Genomic DNA, 18,129 nt, shown 5'->3' on the forward strand with positions numbered 1-18,129 from the left:
ATATGTCTGGCTGTTTCAGCTCATTTACCCAGCTGAACCTTTCTCTGTCCTCCACCCTCAGCAATATTTACACACAGTCCATCCTCTGGCTGAGGAGCCTTTCACACACTACACAGGAGAAAGCCAGAAGGGTGAGTCTTCCCGTAGGATGACAGGCTGGATGCTCAAATAGGCAGGTGTCGAAAGGGGCTCTAGGCATGAGGGAGAAGGTACAGAATGCTTCACTTCCACTTTGATACTTTCAGGTTCAAGGAGAGGATTGTGCTGAGCTCATGGGATTACATAACTGTGTCTATGAGCAAGCGTCGTCATGGTTTCATTCACTCAAATCATCTCTGAAGAATCGGATACTCAATCATTTTGGTCCAATGCCAGAGAAAGATGCTGATCCCCAGGTATATAAAAATGTCTCTTTGTAATCAGTCACCCCCACCAGATGAGAGAGCCTGGGGTTTGTGATTAGATGCGTGTGTGGTTTCCACCCAGCAAATTTAGCGTAGAGAGGAAGATGGATCCGAATCGGTCTTGTTCGACTGGGCGGTAGGCATCATGGGTGAGAACAAAAGGATCCCACATCAGAACTGGAGGAACTAAAGTAAAGCAGTAGGAACTTGGATCCAAGATAGGTTTTAAGAGATTAGTTAAGTGAGAGGATGGGAACACAGGCACCATCAACAGAAGAACCTTTAATTGTGAGTCCAGATTCCCACCGTGATGATGTGTTAGGGTGACAGGATTCACAAAAGGCCAGGCTTAAGAGAAGGGTACCTAGGGAGCTGAGACCAAAGGCTGCCACTTCCTGGAGGCTTCATAACTCTCTCCCTGATTGCTGCAGGAGCAAGGAGTGAGGAGCTAGGGCCAGCCGCCTTACAGGCTTCCAACTGCAGGATCACAGAAACCTTTCACCCCCAGGTCCCTCCACGCTTAGCCCTGCAGGTCCAGACCCCTGCCATTGTCCTCATCAGGGATGAACAAGTTTTCCTGAGACAACTGACCCAATCCTTAAATTTACCCTTGGCTGAGTTATACTAGAAAAGAGTTCATTAGATTCTACTGGATCAGTCTATTTCCCGGAGGGACAGGTCCATTTGAGAGATCAAGCTGCAGATCTGGAGCTCTCCAGGAAAGTGGAGATAGTTAAGTTTCACCAAGCTTTGTTTGCCTGGTGTACGTCAGGGAATACTCTCTCTAGGACAAGGCTGGAGATATCCTAGTCAAATATTTTCCCCCCATCACCTTTCCACATTCTGACCTGGTTCCTACATAATCGCCTCCATAACTTCCTGGATTCTTTCCCTGTACTCATTCCTGACTTTATCACAATAGTAAAATAGAATATGTATATTCTGACTTCCATGCCAAAAAACTGGTCCTACTTACCTCTCTAGCTGTGTGACCTCGGCTAAGTCCTTTCCCCTTTCTGACTTTTTCGCCCATCTCTGAAATGAGGGAGGTAGACGACGAGGTCTCTAAAGTCCCTTCTTCCTCTTGCATTCCGAGGCTGTAAAACACCAGTCTGTTCCCTAATGCGCTGCAGTGTCTTGGTTTCTCCGGGCCGCAGAGGTGGCTCCTTTTCCCACCCCCATTCAAAGGCATCGTGAATGTTGGAGGGAGAAAGGCCATTGCTTCCAGATGATCCAGCTCCTGGCTCTGGGCCACTGTGACTCAGGACTACGGCAGAGCTCTGAGAAGCCTCATGGTCAAGCTGAATGTTCCCCTTCACCTTCTGGAAAGCATTCTCCCCTAGTCAGGCAGAAGATAGCGATCAGCAGTGGTAACAGCATCTTCCACAAGACAAAACACAGGTGCCACTGTGTGATTCATAAGGGCTCAGTGACACAGAAAGCCGAAATCTTGGGTTTCATTTCACTTCTTATTAGGACTGTTGCTTTGGCCGCAGCAGCAGCAGAAAAAATAAAACCCATCCAGTTTGATCGAGTCAATGCTGTAGCCCCAGTGGTCCCATTAATAAGAATGTTCTAAGCCTCTGCAGGAGGTTTCCTAGGAACCACCACATGTGTTCACATCAGCTTAAACATCTTTGTTAATGATCCTGGGAAATACAGTTCAGGATATGGCAGTCTAACATTCAGAACTCATCATAGGAGGGATAACACGTTACAGACTGCAGCGAGGGACAAAAAGAATCCAAATGGAGCTAGAGGCACAGAGAAGCAAAGAGGCAGTGAAGGTTGTGGGAGAATCAGGTGACCAGTTTGGAAGCAAACAATCCCGCGTGTAGAATGTGGTTCTCTGCGGTCCTAAAGCCAACCTTCTGAAGGGTGTGGGCAGAAAGCTCATTTGGGGCTTAGTAGGAAATTAAGTCACCAATGTCTGCAACGTGTACCTGGGACGCTGCTGACAAACAGAATTTTGGTGCAGGATCACTGTAGGATAGGAAAGCTCTTTATTAGAGGAAACCTGGGATGGAATATATTTCTATGTGACTGTGTTTTCCAATTGGAATTTTTGCAAAGTGGGATTGCTGTGCTTTGGGGCTGTGAATCATAGGCTCTGGTTTTAGGGGAGAAGCTAGCCGTGGCCCCGTTTAGTGAGCTGGCATATGTGGACTCTGTTGCCTTCAGCCAGAAACAGGGAAATGGAGGTAAGAGACATGCAAAGCCTAAGGGGTCATGAGAACTGAAGACCCATATGCTCTATGCATCAGGCCAAAGGGCCTAAACAGAATCTAAGAGGTGGAAGAGGCTGAGTAGCTGTCTCTCAGTATCCATGGGGGTTTGGTTCTAGGAGGCCCCATGGATACCAAAATCCCTTCTATAAAATTATGTAGTGCAATGAGTACAGTCAGCCCTCTGCATCTACAGGTTTCACATCTACAGATTCAACCAACCAGTTTTGATCCATAGTTGGTTGAATCCATGGATGTGGAGGGCCGACCGTAGTAGATAGTTCGGCTTGTAAAATCACACTGGCTAGAAGGTATGGTGTATTCGTTAGGAAACTGATGTGTTTGCTTTAACCACTACCAAAAATAACTGTAGCTTAAACTAGATAGAGAGTGTAAGTCATAGAGATGGAGGGCTGGGGCACCCCTGTTCCGTGAGATCATTCAGACCCAGGCTCCTTCCTGACAAAGCCCTTTGAGTGTTGCCCTCATCCTCCTGATGGAAGAAGACTGATCATCAGCATGTCTGTGTTCTAGCTAGGGGAAGGGGAGACAAAGAGGAAATGAGGGCGCATGCCCCTTTCCCAGAGCATGGCCTAGAAGTCACACTTAGCACTGCCTTTTACATCTCCTTAGCCAGGACTTTGTCTTATGGCCTCACCTAGCTGCAAGGGAGGCTGAGAAACGTAGCCTTCCCACCCCCACCCCCTGGGTGGCTGTATGCCCAGCTAAGATGAAGGGAAATAGAGATGGGGGGTAATTAGCAGTCCTTGCCACACACGGAAGCAGTTCCACCTGGGATGTTTCCTGGCAACTTTGGAAGCCTACAGGCTAGGATCACCTCCACAGGAATAAGACGAACCCATTGCATTTCTCTTGCAGATCAACCCCAATGGCCCGGCCTGGTGCTGGTGGACATTAGCGGTTCTTCCACTGGAAAGCCGAGCTCAGCTCCCGTTCCTAGCCATGAGGTCCCTAAAGGATAGACTGAACGGTATTCGGCGAGTCCTGGCCTTTATATCCCGAAACCAAAACTAGTGAGTGGATTGCTGAAAAGGAGCTCCCACGCTCCCCTCACCACCATGGGGGAGTCGTCTTGTAAATACACCTAACTGCAATAACATCTTAGAAGGAAGCATCAAACAGAGGCATTAGCGTGCTATTGATCAGAAAGAGATTAAGTAGAAAGACCAAAAGAATGTGATCTGTTTGAAACTTTCTTTCTTAAGATGCTTCTTGACATGCTGCACAACTACATGCACAGCAGAGGTTGTTTAAGAGCCCAGAAGAAAAAAAATTTTTTTTTGATTTTGACGTAAAATTTTCTCAAAGTTTAAAGTGATTTTGCTTTAATTTTCTGTCTTTCATAGACGAATGACTGTGTGGTTGAAATGTGATGCCCAGTTACTAATCATGTTGCTGCATTATTTCACTGACTTTTGAGGTGTCATTCCAAATGGTTCATATTTTATATAGCGTTGTGTAAAATAATGTTCATACTTCCTTCGGTATTAATAATTTATTTTCTGCACTACCATATCCTTTTTTTCTACATGTATGTTTGTAACTATTTAAGTGTGCATTACTGAAAAATACTGCTTTATTTATTGATGTGGTTTACCATGTACCTAGGGGGAAGTAACAATACTAGAAATGTGCAATTTTTGCTTTAACAGTTTTTGCTACATTTGATCCCAGTTCTTGAACCATTTTTGTATCTATCCAATTGGATGCTTAAAGGAAGTTCAGAATCATGCCAAGATCATCTATCCTTACAGATTCTATTTTGCTTTCAGTTTGAATCCAACAATATAAAATACTTAAGGGATTTGGCATAGGTTGTGGAATAAGCCAGGGTACAATAAAAGTAATCCATTTTCTATGTGTCATACAGAGCCAGGATGAAGGAATTATTTTCCTGGAATCAAGAGATGAATTAGAGGAGTGTCTTCTATTACAATCTCTTATAGGCATTTATTTCAGCAATCTAATTACATCTTAATTTCTCCCCAGGGCAGTTAGTAATGGGACTTTCAGGCAGGATAATACTTAACCCTTCAGAGGTAATGGTTTTCAGTCTGGCGTGTCACAGCCATGCCCAGCTAGCCTCCATACCTCACCTCTTCTCAGGGTTCTGAGGATCAGGGCCTGGCTAGCGTGTGTGCAAACACTTGATGAAGGACGGTTCATTATTAAAAGTGTAAAGAAGCCAGGAAAGAGGGTAGAACCCTTTAAGAAACCCTCAAACTATCTTTTTGGCTTTTAAATCTTTTCAAAGGAAGCAATTAATCCATGATTTTATCTAAACACGGTCTTTCCTCCTCACTGAGATGGGCCAAAGATTTCAATACAGGGGAAGAATAGTGGTAAAGGGGGTAAGAGTGAGGTCTTGTTTAGCTTGCTTAGTGCCAGTTTGATTTCTTTAGTGCCAGGACAACCTGAAAACAGGAGTGTTATAATGACAGAGTGAAAAGATTAGGACAGCGAAGAAGTGAATCGTGTTGTTCCTACCTTCACGCAAATTATCCTCCCCCCATGTGACTCTGGACAGCTGCAGTGCGAGACTCCCACACAGCCCATCCACTCTGTTCCCGCTAGAGGTTAATGCCTCAGGTAATCAGTCTGGCTTCTTCCATCACCACCTGTGGCCAGAAACAGAAAAGGGAGAATGAGATGATCCAGGCAACAAAAAAGGGATTCATGTAAGCAGAAACCAAATAACCTTTTCTGCACTTTCTTAATGAACACCGTGTTGTCAGAACATTATGTTACCAGGTTTGATGTTTGGAGCCCAGCTGGGCTGGTAAAGAATGGAAGCATAGGTGTGGTTACTGCCTAAGCAAACTCTACAAGGCTCAGGTAGGAGGAAATGAAAGGCTCCCTCTCCCACCTGGTGCCCAACCATGTGGTCATAACACAGTCCTAGGACAGTAATTTCCTACTGTCTAGTGTAAATGCAAGAAAGAAAAGGGTCATAAGTGTCTTGGATTGCTAGATGTGTTACTTTTGTGATTTCACTTTTTCTGAGCACCAGTTTGTCAACTAGCAAGTGGTGGGGATAAATACTGCATGTAGGGTTCTTATAACATTACATGAGATAATATATATACATCACTTAGCATAGTGCCTAGCACATAGGAGTCATTCAACAAATAGTAGCTACGATTAGATTATTCATAGTTACAAATATCATCAGGGGACTACATTGGCATAAAACCCTGCCTTTACACACAATACCCATTTCCAATTCCTTTAAACTTGGTTGGGGGAATCCACACCTCTGACTTTCAGACCATAACTTGATGAAATATTTACATGTAATGCCTTTGAGAGTCAAGTCTGTTTGGGAAAATGAAAAGACTGGAAAACAAATTAGGGTCAGAGATAAGGGAGAATCCCATACCAGCAAATTTTTCCTCTTTCAAGAGGGCTAAAAATTAGTGTTGTTTGGAGGTCTAGAATTTCTGATATAACGAAAGCCTTAAGTTCTAGCTCCATTAGAATAACCATCTCATCACTTCCTGCTCTCCAAAATGTATAAAATTCCACATCATAGAATATTTCGCGTTGATAAGAGAGGACCTAACTCCAGCAAATGTAGCTTGGCTAGGCAGAATTGCACTTTTCTCTCAGTAGCCTGGATACACATTTGGACTGTTTTACAGCAAGCTTTTGTTTCAGTAGTGGTGGGAGGCAAAGTGCAAGGCTAAGCCTTGGCTTTCTTTGATATGTACTTGAATGGGGTAATCAATTGGACATGACTATTTCACTACTTGTAAATTGATTTTGCTGCAAAGCTTGGGAATAAAGAGTATATACAGGAAAAACATAAAGGTAAATCTAGGCCAGAAGGACAAGACTTCCCCCTTGGTAGTTAGTGCCATTTATTCAGCTAATTTTCCTGTTTATTGTGATTTACCTAGTCTTTTCCTAGTAGGTTATTTTCTGTGTGTGTGTGTGTGTGTATGTATATAGATGTGTGTGTGTGTGTGTGTATGTATATAGATGTGTGTGTGTGTATGTATATAGATGTGTGTGTGTATATATATATATATATATATGAGTGTGTTTGTGTATATATGTACATGTGTGTATATATATTAGGTACCAAGCAGACATTATGCCTTTCTGCTTTGTACTGTACTATTGCTGCTAGCTAATAACCAGCAAAATGTAGAAAATGAAAAATGATAAAACTAATTTTCTGTAGACAACTTGGAGAAAAGAGTGCTTGCTCCTTACTCAGTGGGGTAGAGAACTGACTGTGTCAACAGTTTGCCTTTTCTGAAGGCCGACTGCTTCTAGCCCCTTGCTGCTGCAGCATGCTGGGACTCATGGAATCACTGCACATGTGGCCCTTCCAGTTCTGCCTGTGGAGCCGGACTGGGCTCAGATAGTCCCATGTCGCTGGCTGTTGGAGCAGTGGAGCTCTGAGGCTGGTTCACAGCACTCAGAAGTCTCTTACTGTCAATAGATCGCATACTGTTGATAGACTGGAACCCGCTGGGGGCTGTGTTTCCCCTCACCAACCCCATTTCCAAGATGGGAGTTTTATTCAGGGACTCATTCCTTGAGTTCCCAACATGTTGACTTTGCATCCATTTCTGTTTCCTAAGGCAGAATCATAGCAGAGATATGTAATCGAGATGCAAATAGAAGGCAGCCCAAATAAGGGAAAAGGACAGATTTTCAGCCCATTCTTGGGCTTGAGGAATGAGGTTTTGATTTGATAGAAGACAGTTCTGAGAAGCAGCCAGCTGCATGGGCTGCAATTTGTGGCCTTTCCTGAGTGCAGAAAGAAGGAAAAGGAGCCAAGTAAAATGTACACGTTTGGTTCCTCTTAGAATGATAGCTCCCACTGTTCGACTATTTAATAATCTGGATTATGCACATCCAGAGGTGAAATGAAGACATTTTCCTTTACAAATGGGTATTTTCAAATGAGCTAAATTAACCTTGAGAGAGAAGTGCCTGTAATCTCTGTTCCTGGTGTCATTTTCAAGCTTTTGCTTCGTGACTGTGTAGCCATTTAAAGTTTACAAAGCAACACTGTAGCTTATGCATCATTTTAAAACTTGCTTGACATTTATCTATAGTCAAAGCAAAAATAATAAACAACAACAAAATCAAAGGAGAGCAAATAGTTCAATGTGGCATCGTAAGCTTATTAGATAAACTAGTTCCGTCATTTTATGCAGTTCTCAGTAATGCCAGGATTAAAATATCCAGCAAGCCATTTAAACAGTGGCAAATGTGTCTTTGTGTTTGTAATTCCAGTTGTTTGTTAAGCAGCCATTTTACTCTTGCACTGTAATGAGCTGAAAGGGGAATTAAGATAATGCTTTTTTTTTCTTCCCATATTGCTATTCAACTACCTCTATATGCTTGATGTCTCTTTATGGTCTTCTTTCCTCTAAATCTGTACAAAAGAAGTTTCAGCTCATCTATGTTGTAATAACAATGTGATATAGACAGTCTCTGTGAAAGCTTGTTGTTCATTAAAAAATGTTTCCTGTTGTCTCACTTTGTATCTAACACAACTCTACCCATACTTTAGGGCAAGAATTGCCCAAATAACTTCAGTTTTTTGGGTTTTTTTTTTTTACGTGGGCCTCTCACTGCTGTGGCCTCTCCCGTTGCGGAGCACAGGCTCCGGATGCGCAAGCTCAGCAGCCATGGCTCACGGGCCCAGCCGCTCTGCAGCATGTGGGATCTTCCCGGACCAGGGCACGAACCCGTGTCCCCTGCATCGGCAGGCAGACTCTCAACCACTGCGCCACCAAGGAAGCCCAGTATCTTTTTGATGGAAGCTGAATAGAAAGGAAAGGGATCAGAACATCTATTTTGTTCTTGTTCCTATTGGTTGTAATACACTTGACCAGGAGATCTTCCAAGGAAATAGACCTGCACTCAGAAAGCAAGCTCTTATGTACGTGACAGTGAGGCAGGTGTGAACTGATTAAACTAATTGTTTAAAAATGCACCAGAAAAGCTTGTTGTTACTAATTATATTGAACCTTTTTGCTAATAATCTGCCCCTACTTTATTTGTCAATCCATTCATATATTGAGTTTGCTTAAAGCAGAGCGCACTACCTACTCTGTTTTCTTTGGCATGATAAAATGTTCATGAAAGCAAATTACACGTTTTATTTCAATTAAATGGTTTCTCAACAATAGGCTAAAGCTAAGGCCCACAGCGTGAACCCTTTGACAGGAAAATTGGTAAAATTGACTAGGGCAATGAGCAATGTCGACCAAGCTGACTGTGGCACGAGAGCTTCAGCAACATCTCACCTCCTTTACAGTACAGATGTTAGTCTCGTGCCGTTGAGGACTTCACACAGGTTCTATTTTACCACTGAAGAAAAAAGGACATAGGAGTAAAACAATTTAAAAAAAACCAAAATGATAGAACACTCCACTTGGGCCTGACCTTGTTCTTTGTAACAGGATCTTTCGGGTAGTTGAGAAAAATCAGAATTCCTGCCAACCAGGGCCCAAAGGGGACGCTTGGCTCTGTTGGACTTCGCCCTTCTGTGCCTCGTCTGCTACTGTCTGGTTCTCATGAGATAGAGCACACGCTGGCCAAAGGCACGATCTTCCCTCCGAGGCAGTTCTTCTGCCCAGAATGCCTGCCTAATCCTTTCTGGAGAACTGGATTGGATCATCGAAAAAGAAGGTCTTGTTTGAGCAAAGCCAAAGCCAACACTTGCTGCTTCCTCTCCTCTGGGATCCACCCTTTGAGTTCTCCAGGGCCAGAGATGCCTCCCTAGAAGGAACTCCCAGTCTCAAAATAAGATAGGAGCAAGAGAAGGGAAGGACAAATGCCCTAAATCCACAGGCTCTCAGATGTTTAAACATTTCCTTCCCCTCTTACGTTTTATGTGTTCTTAACTCCAGGAGGGGCTGAGGTGGGATGGGAAGGGGGTGGTGTCAATACTTTCCATATTGGCTTCTTCCAGGCAATGCAGAAGCTTCCCAGCCAGACTTGTCCATGGTCAGCCCAGTGCAGAGCCATGCCTTGGTCAAGGCAGAAGAGCAGAGGCCCCAAGGAGCCCTGCTTCTGGATCTCAGAGCCCACCTCTCCCACCCTTTGTTTCTGCCGATTTCCCCATTTCAACTGATTCTCCCATTGACTGGCCACCCATGTTTACTGTCCTCTTATACACATGTATTAGCCAGTGTCATTGTTGCATTAGAAAGCCCTGAAAAACCCTTTCCTCTGCTTATTGAAGTGTTGCCCTCTAGCCCTCCTGCAGAACACCACCTACCTCCCAGTAAGGCAATATCAACAATTTCTGGATACCACAAGGGCAATGAAATTAAGTCCCCGAATAGCTTACTTAACAGAAGTCCAGTTTCGCTATAAAAATCTTGCTTCTCTTGGATATTAGAGGTGCATTATGGAAATACTCAGCACGGTCTCGGGAACAGGGGAGATCACTGCCCCCTTTGACCCATCAGGACGCCCATTGCCACACCTGGCGTGCAACTGCATTCTCAGGACCACGTACTCCTCCTGCAAGCCCCAGTGAGCACTTTCGTAAGAGGACCAGGGAGGAGGGCTAGGGAAGCATGAAGTCCACAAATGGAGTTAAGCTCTTCAGTTCCGGCAGTCTACAGGGATGAGTTCCAAATGGTGGGAGGGAAGGAGGGAGGGAAAGAAGGGTGTGGAAATGGTTAATCATGACAAATGAAGTGACTTCCTTTTCACCGCCTTCTAGACAGAACTTCAGGCATCCTCTTCTCGTGGTGACTGGATTTGATCTTCCATCCTGATTGGGGATGCCACTTATGTCCAAACCAAGACTGCAGTCATGTCTTCAGGAAGCAATGCCTGTCATGTTCTTAAACCTTAGGCATTCAAAGACCCTGCTAACATGCACCGAGTGTCTCCTGCATGCCACGCTCTTTTCTAGGTTTTTAAATATTTAGCTTCTTGTGGGATCCTCCCTATGATCTAGGAAGTAGATCCCTAGTTCCATGTTATAGGGGAGTAAACTGCAGCACAGGGTGGTTACGTTACTTACCTAGGGTCATACAGACTAAAACCTGGGCAATGTGATTCCAGAGCCCACACCCTTAACCAGTATTATGAGCTGCCCACCATGCGGTGCTACGGACCCAGGAGAACAACTCAGCTGGTGGATACTCGGTTGGGGAACCTGCAGTAAGGGGGACAGCAAAAGAGCAGCTCCCATTTACCGAATGTGAACAATGTGCTGGGTGCTGTGCTTCACATTATCTTGTTTGGTCCTGAGGTAGGTGCTGTTATCACCCATCATTTACAGAGGAGGATGCTGCGGTTCGGAAAAATAAAGCAACTCGTTGAAGGCCACGCAGCTGGGAGGCAGGGAGGCTGGGCTTGGGATCCAGGCTGTCTCACTCCACAGTTGTTAGACTGCGTCTCATGAAGCCCACCGCTCTCACTTCTCGGGCCTTGGGTTTGCTGTATTCCCACCGCTGCCTCCCCACCCCCACCAACAGACATTTATCTACCTTAACAGGAAGACCAGAAGCAAGAGATTTCAAGGTTGGTTCGTAGGTCCAATAATCCCATCAAGTGCCTGGTCCACTTCCATCTCTCCTGAATGTTTTTAAAGCCTCATTATTAATGAAACAGCTTCACAAAGAAAAGAAGGCTGTCTACCTAATCCTTCCCACTGGGGGCCAGATGCCTGAAGCAGGGGGTTTGTTGGCCATCAGCAATACAGGACTATAAATCCACAGATGAAGGGATTTTTTAAGTAGAATAAGGTACTTTGAATTCTCCCTAGAACAGGTTGCAACATCTTACTGGTTCCCTCATTAATTATGAATTAAATAAAATCTTTGACGTGTGTTCAAAAATAAGTGGAAAAGGGGGATCTTCTGTTGCTCACCTCTACTTCAAAGTTCAGATGGGATGGTGTTCACCAGAGGCCTTTCTGCCTATAGGAACTGGCAGCAAAATAGAGGCTCAGCGACAGTGGTAATTCTTAGTCCAGGCCCTGCAAGGGCAGTAGCACCTCCGACTCATTCACTTGTTAATGGAACAAGTATTTACAGGACACATTATATGCTAGGCACTGGGCTACAGAGAAGAACACAACATGTCTGTTTCCTTGAGAGGCTCACAGCCTAGGGAAGAAAACACAGAGCATCATACAGAGCATTACTTTCCTCAAAGGAAAATCACCTAATCTTGCTTGGGGAGGTATTCAGGGAAGGCTTCCTGGAGGAGGTGGTGCAGAAGCTGAACGCTGAAGGACGAGAAATTTTCCAGATGAAAGAGTGGAGGGGTTGAAGAACATTCCAGGCAGAAGAAACACATGAAAAAATCTAGTGGTCCATCAGCCAATCGTGTGGAATATTGTGAGCAGTTCAGCCTGGCAGAGCACAGGGTTCAAGGCACGGTGGTTCCTGACAGGGAAACAGGGCCCGGTGCCAAACACTTTTGTTTTATCCTGATTGAAACCACCAGCTGCTCTCTTGCAGGGCTAGCGTGTGAGGGCCCAGCCTGCCAGCCAAGTCAGGGTTCGTGGGGTAACCGCCACGCGAGTCCTCTCGGCACAGCCTGACTCCTGCTGCTGAGCCCAGGAGCCCCATTAGGGTTTGGACGAGAGAAAGAGAAGTGAGGGTTTGTGGGTTGGACATGCTTTGCGGAGTGATTGGAACCTTCAGAAGTGGGGAGGCCAGGGTGGAGTGGGGAAAGAAAGGAGTTGGCAGGGCTGGAGTGAGGGTTGTGATTTATAAGACCTGAAGGCTTTGGGACAATGGGCCCAGATGAATCTCTTCACCTTGATCAACCAAACATGAGCCAGGGCCCCGGCTGTGGGCCGCTGGAGCTGGCTCATCCTGGCTCACAAAAGCCAACTGTTATGATTTCAGAAATTTTACAAGGCGGTTGTTAAACAGGCCATTATTTTAAAACGAGTTATATAAACTTAAAATTAAATACATTACGTTAAAAACAAAGTAATGGATACTCAAAGTTTATCACTTCCTAATTGTTGTACTACTTTTCATTCTCATCAGTGACGTCAGGTTGGTAGCCAAAACCAGCCATGGTGTGTGCTGTACAGCACACTGGAAGTTAGGGGTCCTCTCCCAGGGAGCCGTTTGCTACATTTTTACCAGCACAGCACTGGCTCTGGGTCTTTTTCCTTTCTCCAACTCTCAGCTTACCCCCAATGCCAATAGCTGTTTTCAGGAAAATGCAATCCTGAAAACTAATTCATGTGGACATGCAAAGTTCTAGGAGTCCAGATTTCTGGTTTGGGCTCTTAGATAATTTATTCGTGCTTTAACAGAGTCTTCTGGGGACGCCAAGATGGTGTGATCGACAAGACATTTTCAGACCAACCTTTTCAGCGGCTGTTGAAATGGACGTAATAGACAACAATCCCCTCTATGCTTTTGTTTGAGGTCATCCCTCCACACTCACCCCCTTCAAACCACAAGCCTGAAACTATTCCCCCGGCCTAGGATTTCTGTGGAATTAAGCAGCTGAATCCTCATCATTCATCCCACTAAGGTCATGACAAAATGGACTGACAGGTCCTCAGCCCAGGAGATCCCAGCTAGAGAGATTCACTTTTACCACCACTACACAAGGGTAAATAATAATAATAATAATAACAGAAGCAGGTAATGTATATTGAGTGCTTACTGTGTACCAGGCAGTGCACTTTAGTGCTCACAAGAGTTCTGGAAGGCAAATACCATTACCATCCCCATTTTATAGAAGAGGAAACTGAGGTTCAGGGAGGTTAAGGAACCTGCTCAAAGGCACAGAGCAATCAAGCTGAGGGAGATAGGAATCCAGGCAGTCTGCTTCCAGAGTGCTGCTTTCTCACCATGGCAGGGAGCTTTCTCCCATCAAAGGTGTCCTCATGGCTCTTCCCCTGGCTTGGCTGGGACTCATCCTCTCCTCTCTCTGACCAGCTTATTCTCTCTCCCTGCCCACTACAGGATGGCACACCTAGGGGCTTAGATGTATGGCTGAACTTGACCATTAAGTGAGAAAATCACAGAAGCTGAGAAAGTCCCAGACAACTTCCATTTTATGATCCTTCCAATGTATTAAAACAAACAAAAATATGAGGAAATGCCAAAGATAAGGTTACAAAATTTGTGGTAACACATTCACACATTTAATACAGAGCTTAATGCAATATAATTTTGCTATTCACAAGAGAAGTGGGGAGTTTGTTCAATGAGGATAGAGTTTATTTTGCAAGATTAAAAAGTTCTAAGAATCTGTTGCACGACAATATGAATATAGTGAACACACCTGAACTTTACACTTAAAGTTGATTAAGATGGTATATTTTATGTTATGTGCTTTTTACCACAATTTTTAAAAAAATTTTATAGTGAGTATACAGAAAAAAAAAACAAACAAGAAAACCCCAAAGATAAGGTTACAAAATTTGTGGTAACACATTCACATATTTAATTACTGAGCAGTTTAATACAGCATGACTTTAGTATTCACAAGATAAATCCAATATTTATATAAAAATTAATTTGTATTGCACTATATGCAGTGTTGTCTGAAAATGGGACACAAGCTTTAAGTTGTATGATGAATGGTGTCTTTGTCCAGACCTATCAGTGAAACTCTGTGAATGTATGAAAAATAGCCTCGTTGTGAGATAACCTCAAACCCTGAAGTCGGTCGTGAATGTAAGGCCTTGATCAAATGACTTTCCTAGCTGCCCCGGCCATGTTTTGTCCTGCCCTGACATAAGCCTTCTGGCAGCAGAGGGCCTCTCACAAGTACTGTCAATTTCATCCTCGGTTTCACAGCTCTGACCCGCACTGTAGTTTCCAGAGGGACTGCACAAGCTTGAAAACCCTTCCAGGCTAAAACAACCTTGTCCCGACTTTTTTGGTCATTCAAGCAGATAGTTTAACCTTATTTCGTCATTCTTTTGTTGTAACTTTTAAAAATTGACGTATAGTTGATTTACAGTATTGTGTTAGTTTCTGGTGTACAGCAAAGTGATTCAGCTATATATATATTTTTTTCTTTTTCATTGTAGTTTACGACAAGTCGTTGAATATAGTTTCCTGTGCTATACAGTAGGACCTTGTTGTTTCATCATTCTTTATATTGCTGTATCTCACTAGTTATCACCTTTATTGTGTCACACACAAATGCAGAACTTTATGTATCTGCTCTCTAGAAAAAGGCATACACACTATTTTGAATACACTTTGCATATATAGTTTACAGACCTCCTCGGAATCAATGAAGCCCATTCATGTGCTCTCTAAGAACTTTCTACACACTAAAGTCCACACTTTTTTTTTTTTTTTTTTTTTTTAGTTTTTGGCATTTTACTAATTTTCCGCATGTGAAAACCATAGTTATAATGTTTTGATTTTATCAATATAAAGGAATAGTTGTCAAGGTAGGAGAATATTATTTTATTTAGCGTTTTGTTAGCTTTATCTGCAACTTTTCAATATGTATAAACATGATACACATACTTCTCTTGGTACCCTTGCTCTGGACCCTGAATATTTAGGGATAGGCCTGGCTTTCACTATGAGTGTGAATGTAAAGTCCACACTCTTTAATAGGAAGTTCTAAGCCATAATTGTTTGAGGTCACCAAGGTTAACATAAGAGCCCCATAATATACCAGTGATTTGGTGGTGGTTCAGCATATCAGGACCACATGCTAAATTTGAACTTGACCCAAACTCCCAACTTTCCCAGTCTGACCAGTATGAGGACCCAAACTACCAACTTTCCCAGTCTTGACCAGTTTGAGGACTGCACCCCACACCTCCCTCTGACTTGGTCTCCCCAGCACGCTGACTATTTGGCTACAGCCTAGAATTGACCCAGAAAACAAGCAAATGTAAATACTCACTGAATCTCTCTGGGGCCATTCTGTGTAAATAGAAAATGTATATAAGTCGTTCTGCCTTTGAGAATCTGCTAGAAGCCATATACATAGGTACATATATTTGGGGGCTCTTAGAGCCCCCTGACATGCATTTATGGACCATCCTGCCTAGAGGACCATAGGCAGCTCTATTTACTTTCTGCCTTCTGACCTGGGCCCTTCTTGAAATAGTCTTTCTCTGACTCTAGGGTCTAAGCTAAAGCCAATTGGACGTTCACCTCCTGGTTTCCCCCCTGTTTTATTCGTCTGGTAGTCTCTGTCCTTGCCCCACCACACCTGAGCTCTCCCATCTTGGATCCATAGTTATATTTCCACCTGGTTTCCCTCCTTTACACCTTTAGCCCTTATTTTCTGGGCTCGCATTACATCATTCTGGTCTCTTGGTCTCAGCGTCCCTTTTTCCCCATTAGCCTCCGAACACCGCGTGCCTCGTCATCCTCTGCCTGGCCCAGCTCATGGTTCCCAGCATCTCCCACAAACAGGCTTTGCCTTATTCTCCTGAAGAGCTTCCTTATGGCTTCCCAATATACATTTGCATTTTGATTATGGTCCCCATAGATTTTGGCTTTGCCAAAAGAGAAACAAAACCCACACCTCAGGAAGCCATGTTATATATTTTTTAAAAGTCTCATTCTGACTCTCCTTCTATCCTCTACTGGCTTCCACCATTCAAAAACCCTCCTTTTCCAGGAGTAGCCTTACACCTCTCCCCACCTCTCCCATCCCTTAGCTGTGGAGCTAAATGGGAGAACATTCTGTCTATATGGCTAAAGAAAAGTCATCACATCGAGTCCAGAGATGTATATGTGGGGCTCACAAATAAAACCAGCTCATTTTACTCTTTTCAAACAGAATTTTAGCTGGGTCACTTCTAATAATAGCCATCCATTGGGGAAAATGAATAACTACCAATTTACAAAATGGGATTATGGAATTTTTCAAAATGAGCACTAGATAGACAAACTCTTGGGTTAACACTCCTCGTTGACCTAGAAGTGCATTGCAAAAAGAAGATAGTGTATTTCTGATAATGAAAACATTGCCCCTGTACCTAACCTTTTTTAGGTTAACAGTGGTGCACATACACTGTGATCCCTCTAAGGGCAGTGGGACCACATTCTAAATCATTTTCTTCAGAACTTATCTTGAGGAACATGGTAGTCATATCTTCCTGGATATCCCCACCCATCTGGTCCTTGGGACATGAGTTGATACCTTATATAGGAACCAACTGCTGTTAGAGGAAGGAGTTTGAAGTTCAATGGTTCATCTAGAAGAATATCAGATCAGGAGATTTAAGAACTCCAGATGTATTAATTTGGGTAAGTGCAGCCACAAAACTTGCTGGGACCTCAATAGAGGACTGGTAGAGAAGGAAAAGTAGCTGGTATTAGATAAGATTGCGGGAGGGGAAGACAACCTGGTTTGCCCCCACAAGGGTCAAGGGGATGGAGTAGTGAGTCCTCCCAAACTAATAGTGCAGGGTGGCAAACTTGGGGAAATAAACATTTGTCCCTGTTGTGGGCTGAACTGTGTCCCCTGCAAAATTCATATGTTGAAGCCCTAACCCAACCCCACCCCCGCCCAGTACCTCAGAATGTGACTGTATTTGGAAATACTGCCTTTAAAGAGTTAAATAAGTTAAAATTAGGCCATTAGGATGGGTCCCAGTCCCATCTGACCAGTGTCCTTATAAGTAAAGGAAGGGGCACATGAGAATACAGTGAGAAGGTGGCCATCTGCAAGCCAAGGAGAGAAGCCTCAGGAGAACCAGACCTGTTGGCACTTGATCTTGGACTTCTAGCCTCCAGAACTGTGAGAGAATAAATTTCTGTTGTTTAAGCCACCAATCTGTGTTATTTTGTTATGGCAGCCTTAGTGAATGAATTCCACCCCCTTTCTTTTGAACTTCCCAGACTCTAAACCCCCTTCCAATATTTGAGGAAGTCCCCACTGATGAATATTGGGGGAGGCAGAGCCTCTCTAGCAGCAGCAATGGTTGCATCAAGATGGAATTCAACGTTGAGAGCATTAATAGTTCAGGCTGCCATGTCTAGTGCCCATTGAAGGCAACTGTAGGAATGTCCTGGGTGGGCTAGCTCTACAGCTAGCTTGCTCCCTAGCTCCTCCAGGGATTCTGTGAGCTACCAAGAACCTTTAAATAAATACATTTTCTCCCCATATCAGTTAGAGATGGCTTCTATGGCTTATGATTAAGACCACTGACCGCTATGGTTCAGGTCTGCATCTGTAACCTGAGAGTAATTCAACTGCAGAAGTTTCTAGGTGTCAGGCACGTTCAAGGTTGGATGGGTGATGGCCTCAGAGCTCCCAGGATTGAGGTAATTTTGAGCAGTGCTCCAGCCATCGGAGGTGCTCTCAAGAGGAACACCTGACCTGAGGTTCTCCTTTCTTTTCTCTTTCCCACTTCCTTTTGTTCCTTCCTTTTCATTCCTCATCCTTAGCTAATGCTTTGGCTAGCCCACCAACGTTGTTCAGCCCTAAGTGGGGCCCTTGGGAGAAGGAAGCTGTGAGCCCTGCTTAGTCTGGGCTGTCTTGGGAATGAAAGCTGCCTTAGAATGTGTCCCCCTCTGCCC

The 18,129-nt window shown here is 44.0% G+C and overlaps 1 protein-coding gene across 6 annotated transcripts in view; it reads left to right on the forward strand.

The window, feature by feature from the left end:
* The window catches only part of LONRF3 (LON peptidase N-terminal domain and ring finger 3), a 204,328-nt gene that overhangs the window by 28,376 nt on the left and 157,823 nt on the right, over window positions 1-18,129 (forward strand). For 2 of the 6 annotated variants that reach the window (XM_033439145.2, XM_033439143.2), the window contains 2 exons: window positions 246-395; window positions 3,509-9,348. In XM_033439145.2, the coding sequence (XP_033295036.1) occupies window positions 246-395; window positions 3,509-3,664 (306 nt within the window). In that variant the 3' untranslated portion in view covers window positions 3,665-9,348. Of the gene's footprint in view, window positions 1-245; window positions 396-3,508; window positions 9,349-9,590; window positions 9,706-18,129 lie in introns of those variants that run through there. The other 4 variants (XR_007474785.1, XM_033439144.2, XR_007474786.1 and 1 more) reach the window with 4 other exon arrangements.

This window comes from Orcinus orca, chromosome X, assembly GCF_937001465.1.
Source record: "Orcinus orca chromosome X, mOrcOrc1.1, whole genome shotgun sequence".
NCBI lineage: Eukaryota > Metazoa > Chordata > Mammalia > Artiodactyla > Delphinidae > Orcinus > Orcinus orca.